Below are 11,035 nucleotides of genomic sequence, written 5' to 3' on the forward strand. Positions count from 1 at the left end.
GTTGACATGATATTTCAACTTTATTCTCAAAATATCGAGTTTAATGTCCACATGTCAATTTTAAAGTTGACACGTCGAGTTTAATCTTGTCATAACAAAAACAAATTAATTTCTTCATGTGTGGCCCTAATACTCTGTCGTACTTTCAATTTAGCTGGGAACAAACCTCCTGATTTTTTAGCCCTTTTTGAAAGATTGAATCCTTAGTAATTCTTTCCATTGTTGACGCAATCCGGACTCCATCAAACATGTTTGATTTTATCTTGACTGGTCCATTCCATGGTCGTTGTTGGTGCAATTATGACATTAAACACCCAACAGCTTAATCGTTTTGATTGTGCTCATGACTAACTCCCAATCGTACCAGACTCCATCTGTAGGTTTGGTCTACTCTATTGTGGTTTTTTTTGGGTGTTCCCAGCTTTAGATAGGAGCCTGACCTTTACATGCCCAAAAAATAGCTGGATGGAGCTGCTGCCATGGTGACTGATTAGAGGCATGTGTTACCTTAGAAACATGGAAAGGCAAGACACAATAACTGCTCCCCCTTCATGACACATCCACATTATATAAATGACACGAATCAACTTCTTGGAGTCATTCTCTGGTAGGCTACCACCTTGGCAGATTCCAAGGTAGCATATAAGGTAAGGTAAGAAGGGGGTTCAAATGACCTAGGGTCACTGCAGGGAGATGATCACTGCATAATGTCTTTGAAAAGTTGTATTCCAAATGTATTAGCAAATATGCATTTTAGGTGCATTTATTCATTATAACATCGTAACTTCAGACTAAGTTCTAAGTCTATAGAGCTTCACAATTAATTCCCAGTTAATTTCTTTTTTACAGAATGCTACATGAAAACCGAACATCAATCAAAGAGTTTATCCTTGTGGGCTTTCCAACACTCCACCCTGACTATTATGGCCTGGTCGCATTTATATTTTGTATTGTGTATGTTATCACAGTTGTAGGGAACTCTTTTCTAGTTGTATCATTTGTGCTTGAGCCAAGCCTCCATAAACCGATGTACATTATCATGTTGAGTTTGGCTCTGTCTGACATAGGATTTGCCACTGTAGCTCTGCCTAAAATAATTTCAAGGTACTGGTTTGATGACAAAATTGTTTCATTCAATGTGTGCTTCTTGCAAATGGGACTTATTCACAGCTTTGGGACTCTGAACTCTTACATTATGGGGATTATGGCTTTGGATCGTTACATGGCCATATGTCTTCCTCTCAGATATCCTATGCTGATGAAAAATCGCACTATGACCATCCTAAATGGTTTTGCCTGGATTCTATCCATGGCTCCTGTAAGTATCTCATTAACCTACATCTACATGCTTCCATATTGTGGGCCAAATCGAATCTATCAATGTTATTGTGATCAACATTCCATAAGGACCCAGGCATGTGCTGACTACAGTTATGAGACAATGATTTCTTTCACATCAGCTATGCTGGTACTTCTGATACCCCTGGCTTTCATTGTCTACACTTATGTCCATATAATTATCAGTGTTTCGAAAATATCCAGTTCACATAGCCGATGGAAAACTTTCTCCACCTGCAGCACACAAATATGCATTATCAGTCTTTACTATCTACCACGCTGCACTGTCTATATTTTCAACATGGCAGGTATCTCCATGAACCAAGATACCCGCATTACACTTATCCTTTTCTACAGTCTGTTTCCTCCTCTTATAAACCCCTTCATTTACTGCCTGAGAACAAAAGAGATCAAACTGGCACTGGCTCACTGGTTTAGAATGAGGAATATTAGCAAGAAGTTCTCCATTGCTGCTATGCCGTCAATGATGTGAAATGGGTCGAAGCCATATTGAAAATATATTTGAAAAGATTAAATGTTTAAAATGTACGTAAGAACTGATAGTTACATGAATAACTATGGAAGTGATTGTTACAAGAATCACCATAGTGATTTGATGAAATGTTATCCTATTTGTTATAGTCTGATTGTATGCATCTGTAAAATTCAATGTCTTAACCCTAGCCCTAGCTCCTACATGTGAAACTTTCAGGAAGCGCTAATCCTCGCCTCTTACCAAAAATGGGCTTCAGCACCATGGCCTCTTCGGCCTCTCTCCACGTAGGGGCCCTTGTCCATTGGTCTATCTCTGACTGGAGGAATGTCTGCTGGTAAAACCAGATCCACATCTCTGTGTTGTCATTGCCATTCAAATATTCCATTAACCCATTTACTCCTAAAATGTCTGCTAAAAACGCCTATAGAATCCTATGGCATTCTAGACTAAATAACCTTATTTCCTGAGGGTTTTCTGAAAACATACTAAAAATTGTCAACGTCTACCAAAATGTTATATCTAAGCCTCTGTAGCACCTAAAAACATGAAATAAAAAGCATGCTGCGCTACGCAGCATCCAGCGGGAGGGTCAATGTTGCGCTACGCAGCATCCAGCGGGAGGGTCAATGTTGCGTCATGCAGCATCCAGCGCGAATGGGTTAAGACATCATTGATGCAATCCATTCCTTGATTTGAGTCCTCTAGCCATGAGCTATTTAATGTGATTTGATGTAATGTCACTTTACAGTAATGATACATTTGGGGAGGATTCATCTTTTAAAATATGAATAAATATACAAAAATCTAATAAATGTTTTGAAATTAATGTTCACAGTCAGTTTAGACCTTAAACTTTAATCAAAAGGAAATGTCTTTAAATGACTTGAAAAATGTCATGTTGAATATCCTTTAAAGGGACACCAGGCAAGCCTGATGCTTTTTCTCTACGAAACTCCCCCACGATCGGTTTGAAGCTCTTTTTCTTTTCTTTGCGTCTTCCATCAAGGGTTTTCGCTGCTTCTTCGCTGGCTCTCTAGCTTTTCGATAGCCTGCCTCTGTGCTGTAAACTGATCCTGCTTCAGTCGGCGGGTAGGATACACTGAACTTGCAAGTGGGATATTCTTCCTACAGGCAGTAGGGACGGGCGAGAGAGCCTTCATTCGCCCCGTAATGAGTCATTTAACCATATATCGACTTACGAAGATGATTAATTAACACGAAAACGTTGCCTGGTGTCCCTTTAAATCAGGATTTCATGAGAATTACCCAAACAACAAGACTTTTATCTTTTTGATCTTTACAACCACTTCTAGGTTGAAGAAAGTCTGAAACTGACAATGTTGGGAACGTTACTTTAAAAAAAGTAATTAGTTATAGTTTCTCACTAATTGTTCCAAAAAGTAACTGAGTTAGTGAATTACTCTATGATAATGGGCAGTTCCAGCGTTATGGATGTGACAATTGGACTCATATTGTTAAACAAAATGCCTTAGAGTGGGGGCAAAATTAGTATCAGTGAATTAATTTGCATAACTTTTAATGCAACCTCTGTCCTCTGAATACTGAGAAATCCTCAAATTTCATATAATCAATTTCATCCTAAGAATATAAGGCATTTTATCATTGTTATGGATGTGACATGAAATGGACACACTTTTGTGAGAGATTACAGGTTTTCTACAAACTCTGTGAATTTTGAAGGAAACTGCCGAAACTATGATATATGTACCACGAAGGAGACTTGAATGAACACAAAAAGTGTGTTTTTGAAACTATGCGTCATTTTCGTAATGCATTATGTAGGAAAAACTGGCGTTATAGATGTGACTGTTTCATGTTATGGATGTGACGTGTCTGAACCAGTCCTCGACAAACTACATAAAACACATAATTAAGTAGTGAATTTTGATATGAAACAATTTAAATAGTAATCATGAAAAACTAGCGATGAAATTATTGCTTCCTCAGTGCCCACTAAGATCCACAGGAAGAATCAGGACAAAAAGTCATTTAAAATATAAAAACAAAAAAAAAATTTTTCTTTTTACTGTCATCAAGTTTGGTCAGTGATTCCCGGGCAGTGAAACACCAGGGAACATGAAACTTGGTGGCCACTCCCCTAAATAACTAGCCCTACCTGAACCGTTGCACCCAAGATGACAAAATATTTATGGTATGTTAGTCTCAAGAGCCCGTATGAACCTAACCCATACCCACTCATTTGTGATTTGCACACATAAAGTACATGCACGCGCACGTGCACATGCGCACACACACACACACAGTCGCACACATACAGACAGGCAAGCACACACACACGCATAAACACATACAGACAGGCAAGCACACACACACACACACATGCACAAACACCCACCCACATGAATGCAGATACATAAACACACACACATACACATATGGGCATGCAAACACACACGCACACACACACACATAAACACACAAACACAGGCACGCATACGCACATGCACACACACAGACACACACACACAGACACACTCTTATAAACAAAAGCAAACTCACATATGCACACACTCATTTACATGCACATGAGTTGCAGGAGTAGGAGATGGAGACAAATTGACAAGCGTGATTTATTTTTGCGAAGAGAATATGCAGGACTGAGAGGCGGTCATATTTTGTACCGCTATGCGGTACATCTAGTTTATTGCTGCCCTTACTCATGTTACTCTGTGGGTATTAGCTACAGAGGACCTGACACTTCAAATGCTGTCATATCGCGTCACATTTAAAATTAAACTGTGTTAAGCAGACGTGAATGGCAGGCTGAACAGATCTGCAACAGAAGGAGGTTGCTATGTTAACTCCAGCTGCAAAGTCAGCCATCTTCACCAGCTAACACGATAATCTAGTTACTGTACAACATTAGTATGACAGTTACAGGAAGATAATCGCTCAGATTTTCGTTATTAGGCCACTTGAAAATAGGCTATGGCTAATCACTGGAGGTATTTTAATATTATGTTTGTTTTGCTAATGGTTGTTAATGGCTGTGGTTTTGATCAACCTAATAATCTTTGAAATGTCAATTGTAAACACTAAGTTGAAATGCGTTGAAACTGACATGCCACCAGAACAGACGTTTTATCGGCTTTGAGGTATAATAAAGTCTTGTAAATTCACATTATGTAACATCCATAACGTCACATCCATAACGCACCATTAAAGGTTTTAAAAGTAAGAAAGGGGCACAATTTGGTCATCACACTTTACATTTATATAAATCAGCTTTGCACAGATACTATGGACATTGTCGCATCAACACTGTATGTGTAGCATACACTTTTCCTATAAAACGTTATGGATGTGACATGGCCATGGAACTTGCTGACTTACAAATGTAAGGAGTTGTGCTCTTAAACCTTGTTTGAACCTTGTTTGAACCTTGGGTCCATTTATCCACTTTTTAAATATGTATAATATTACCATGTGAAAAATGTTGTTTCTGTATGGTTGCACACCATATTTATGATGTAAAAGAGTGTCATTCTCCATCAAATTCAATCAGATCAGTTACAAACAATAAAATATAGACCTAAATGAAGATTTTAACAACAGTTCTATTTGCGTATGCACAACTTTTTTTTCCATGGTAAGGATGACCTTTGCATGGAATTGCCCTAATAGTAACTTGTTACCAGGAAAAGTAACTATTTGTGTTACTGTTAAAATAAAAAAGTTGCTATATGTCAAAGAATTTGGATTTTTTGAGCAGTTTGAGCAGCCAGTTGAAATGAGTAGAATAGACAGGTGCAGTTCTAGGATTTTTCTGAGACAGGGGCCACAAAGGGGCCACATCATAAACTGAGGGGCCAAGAACCGGTCAACATCCATACACAGAAAATCCCTTGTTCAGTAAGGCAGAGGCACGTAGTCTACGTGATATGCAGGACTATACGCAGTATACCCAAAGTCCTTTTAGGCAAGTCCCTCCACTCAACGGCCATATTGCAACGGTTTTTGGTCACTCATCGGGCATCCTATTCGGCAGAAATGTGCGTGCCCAAGGCTTCACGACACCAATCTTGCTCCAGCGGCGAGTTCACAACACACCATATGATTGGCTCAATGTATTCACATCACACCACATGATTGGCTCAATGTATTCACATGTCGACGTTTTGCCGAGGAAGGGGTGGGATATGTGTAGACAACGCACAAACTAGCCCCATGCATTTCTATGGAGGATTTTTTGAGTGCTGTGTCTCCTCATTAGAAAGTCTCTGGTATACCCACTTAAAAAAGCATCATCATCTCAGCATACCCACTTAAAACAGACAAGGATAGGTATTAATATTTAGGGTATACCCACTACAGCTAACTAGACTACACCAAAGCAGTAAGGTGCATACATTTCACCAGTGTTACCTTGTTCAAATACTTGAATGCTAAATGATAAAAAACAAAATACAATTCTTAACAATTTTCCCATTTATGTATAATGTGCATTGAAAACACAGTATAAATGCACAGTAGACACTTCAGTGGAAATACATTGATATTTTCAACAGAAATCATACATCATCATACACACATTTTTCGTTCAATTAAACAAGTTTTACTTTAACTCTTTCCCCTTTTGTTGAAAAGAGAAACCACTTTCACTGGCAGTTTGTGTACATTAAAACAAACACATGCACAGTACACACACACACACACACACACAGCATGTGAGCAACAACTACATCATATTTACACAATTTTTTCAACAACTATTTTTACAATGGTCTGATTTGGAATGGTCTTTGAAGCCACCGTCTTGCTTCCAGTTAGAAAAGCCTGATTCTGCTTTGAAGACTGACGATGGGTCATTTGAAAGCAAAAAAACTACGGAAGGGGTAGCAAAACACTAAAGATGGAATATTCCTACCATTTGAAGTCTTTGTATCAGAAGTCATTGAGTGGCCTCTTCCTATTTCCGTGCTGCATCTTGCAGAATACCAGTTTAGGAGAGGTTGCACAGAACCATCTGCTCTAGAATGGGAAATGACTGGAGAGAAGAAAATTAAACAAGTTATTGTTATTAACTTTCTATAATTGTTATTAACTTTCATAACCCACTGTCAACCTGGCGTTTCTAAAATTAATGACAAAATATGCTCACTATAGTGGCAATAGGAAATAGCATCATACCATTAGGAGCAGCTATGCTTGGTGACTGGTGGTTCTGAAGACTGGGTTGAAGTCACCAGCTCCTGCGCTATCCCAGTCTGTACGTGAAACACAAATGCATGTCACAAAAGCCATGCTTGTATTCAGCATGTCGTCTGGCAACTGTAAAACCAGTTTTTTTTTTATCATATAAAGCTTGAGTGAATAGAGTAGAAAATTTAACCAATTTATCTAAATGAAACTCTCCTTGTCCTAACACTTTGAGACAGAATTCATGCTAAGCCCATGAATCAAATACACTCAGAATAGTGGTTAATAACTTTGCAATGATAGCTCACATTAACTACAAAAACGTAGCATTAGCTATTAGGCATGTATTCTCATGTTCATGTTAGCAGCTGCCAAACTTTTTCCTCAAGCAAAAAAAATCGAACGTTATTTACATTTGGTAAGGCGCACTAGCGCATGTAATAGGCCTATTATTCATTTCGGACCCCAAACAAACAGGATGTCAATTTCTCTGCGTTTCATATAACACCATTTCAAACACTTCATACATTACCTTTCCATTCAGAAAAATCTATCAGCATGCTAACAATGAATAACAATCAAACCTCAACTCAAGTAACCTAACGTTAAGTTAATGTTAGAAGTTTACTGACTAAGTCAGTTAACAGTTTACTACAAGCTTGCTGCTGCTTCGTAATTTAAATGACAAACTTAACATATTGTGACAGCAACAAAATAAACATCCCTTTCACATAATGATGATAACCAACATAGAGATTTGTGACTCACCAAGAAACTTCTGTGGAGGATGAAACGCTGCTATCGGTTCTTCACATTAGAATTCTAGTTAGCTGATACTTTCGTTAGCCAAAAGTATCGGTTCTTCACGTTAGCTGATACATCCATTAGCCAAATGTATCGTTTCTTCACTTTAGCAGAAACATTTCTGGTTAGCCAAATGTATTCTTTCCTTTACAGTGTGTGCTTCGGCTTTCAAGCTTCATAGGTGCATTACTGCCACCAGTTGTTTGGGAATGGAATTGCATCTCTGATCGTCGTTCTCAACAAGTTTGACACTTATTGATGATTGACGGTACAGGGGCCAATGAGATTTCAGATGGGGCCCGGGCCCCTGTGGCCCCGCCCCTAGAACCGCCCCTAGCTTGATCCATGACTACAACTATTGTCTCTAGGTGCAGCTCCTTCCTGATTAGCTCTGATTGTTTCAGGATTTCAAACACTGTGTTCAACTCTGTGGCTGGTGAGTTGATGGTTGGCAGATACCCAACAATATCTTGTGAGATTGGTTCCTGGTCCCTGGTGCGGAAATTTTGAGAAAATGTGTTATTTCTGGATTAAAGAAGTCATGTGACCTCTGTGTTTGTCAGATAGGGCACGGCATTCTATGGGGGTTCACTAATCTGACTACCGTAGTGAGTGACGCAGACACAGGCGACGCAGAACTTCGAAAGGTTCATGCAGGCGCCGAGGCAACGGCGTAGTCATTGCGTGGCTTCGATGCAGGAGCATAAATCAGCTGCTTGTCAGTCCACTTGTCACTATCTTTATAATGCTGTAACTTTTGATCTAGGCACATAGAAACTAACTTTAACCTGTTATGTAAACTTTAACTGAGTGGTAATCATACCAGATGTGTTTTGTAAAGATGTTTAAAGTTTTATTTCTTACCCTAGATGTTTGTGATCTTCCCCATATCTTGGTATGACTGTCTAGAAATAAAGAGAAATATTACTGTTTTGCTGTTCTGCATGGCTGCATCCCCTGCACCAGTGGCTATCTTCCCCAGATTGCCAGGTTGGCACTAATCAAGAGTCTGATGACCAACTCAATCTCCCTTCAACCTGGGAGGATCATGTAAATTATTGTGCATCGTTGTACATAAAACTTTGTTCCTGTCCCAACCCCCCCCCTCCTCTAGTAATTTCATTAAGCAGAGATTATTCCATTTAATTGTATACTATTGATACATTATGCATGGTAAATAATTCTTATTTTTTGTACCCTGTGCGATGTTGTGAGCAATCATTTTGTGGTGGGGCACAACAGAAAAGTCAAAAGAAATTGACACTTTGCTACCACCAAAAAGAGAAAAGACTGATGGGTGTCTCCACAGAGGTTATTGGTCTCTCCCCTATGAGTATTAAGGCCACACATGAATAAAAAAAATGTTTTTGCCATGACGATTAAACTCCACATGACAAATTTAAAGTCAACATGTTACCATTAAACTCGAAATTTCGAGAATAAAGTTGACATATCACGTTGTCTTACAGTAAATCTCGACAATTCATCTTGACATGCCCATCAAAACTAGTTTGGAAAGAGGGTGACCGCTCCAAAGTAGCTGCCACTTATTCAGACTCAATCAGTTGGCCGACAACTCAACAAAAGGCCAATTGTGCAACCTAGATAATTTGGTGAAATTGTACTTCAGAATCGAGTTTAGCAACAACTATACCAACTAGTTTTGAATGTCAAGAATAACTAGAAAACGTAATTCCAGGGAATTACCAGTGCATGAAAATGACGCTAGGACAGACATGGTGGTTAATAAAAGTTGATAGTTTAAAAGGAGACAGTTTAAAAGTTAAATGTAGATAGTTTAAAAGTTGTTAATAGACAGATAGTTTAATAGACAGATAGTTTAATGGATGTTGATACACATAGTTTAACTAGACTGCATTTCCGGCGGGAACTGCGAAAGTGTGCTTGCCCTGGTCCGGTCACCAACGTGAGCAGACAGTGACATACGCTATGCTGAACCTGGCTTGATCCAAGCATTCTAACAGTGCCTTTCAGTGTTGGAGCAGTGGCAATACCTCAAAAGCTCTATTCAACTATTGCCTTGCGGGGTGAATGCAGTTCGTTGGATTTTACCTGTGGCCTGCCTTCGAATTTAGCTTCTATGACTGAAATCAAATCAATAAAATGCGTCTTGCACCTCTCAAACTGGGCTATCAGGTAACCTAGAGAAAATTTTGAAATTAGGAAATATGACTAAGCCATTAAAATGCTGCTTGTTTGTCAGGATACTTTTTCACTGATTTATTTTAGAAATATGAGCTATGAGTGTGAATGTTATATATTCCATCCCCTAATTCTGTTTTACTGGTTTATTTGACAAATAATCTATATGGATTTGCTCTATAAAGACCTTATGTCTGTTTGGGATTGTTTTGAGAGCCTATTGATGTATCTCAGAATAAAGGAATGTCCACAACATTAGTGATGGGTTTTTTTTGTGTGTGAATGTATTTTACTTAACTCATTGAATGTAGCTGGATACTCATGAACGCATGTCTCTAATAGCCACAATAGGAGTAATTTTAGCAACACCGTATGTTGTGTGGCCCATAACGACCCAGTGGATCATGAAAATGTGCCAAAATTCACATTCCTTGCTTGTTGTTGGTACATTAATCCCATTCAGATTGCCACTTATCTGAGATGTAAGAGTTCAGTATAGGTTTAAGGTCTGGGGCAGGGATTTGACATTCTGTGACTTATTCATTGAGGGCTTGCTTAGCAGCACTGTCTGCTTTCTCATTTCCCCTCAGACCAACATGGCCTGGGACCCAGCAAAAAACTACACTCAAGTTCTGGTTCTTTAGACGTTCTAGTTGATCAAGCTCAGCTTTGGTTGTACTTTTTGCGTGACATTAAAGCCTACTGGAAAGATTTTTAATTGCAATTTAATTGAATGTAATTTACTTTTACGATTAAATAAAATTAATTTATCCCTCTCACCCATAGTTTTCTATTTATTTACAAATGTACATAGGCCTACTGTAATTACATTTATACATAGTTATTCTACTGATCTTTATACTATTCATCCTGCACATAAACTTATTCTTACTACTCTTATAATGTTGCTTCTGCACTACAATGACACTGTTTCCACACTGCACATAGCTGTATGTTATGTACATATCTGTTATATATTTGTCATATTGAATATCCATATTTATTCTGTTTTATTATATTCTGTTAATACACTGCATATATCTATATTATTAT

The 11,035-nt window shown here is 38.4% G+C and overlaps 1 protein-coding gene across 1 annotated transcript; it reads left to right on the forward strand.

Annotated features, from left to right (window-relative positions):
• The first annotated feature begins 850 nt into the window (after window positions 1–850).
• On the forward strand, window positions 851–1,831 carry LOC143111901 (olfactory receptor 2AT4-like). The gene has a single exon (XM_076274151.1). The coding sequence runs from the start codon at window positions 851–853 to the stop codon at window positions 1,829–1,831; it is 981 nt and encodes a 326-aa protein (XP_076130266.1).
• Window positions 1,832–11,035: the final 9,204 nt, after the last annotated feature.

Source organism: Alosa pseudoharengus, unplaced genomic scaffold (genome assembly GCF_046254945.1).
Source record: "Alosa pseudoharengus isolate Yale_2024_CS ecotype anadromous, Long Island Sound unplaced genomic scaffold, YU_APseudo_1.1 YU_APseudo_1.1_scf_8, whole genome shotgun sequence".
NCBI classification, from domain to species: domain Eukaryota; kingdom Metazoa; phylum Chordata; class Actinopteri; order Clupeiformes; family Clupeidae; genus Alosa; species Alosa pseudoharengus.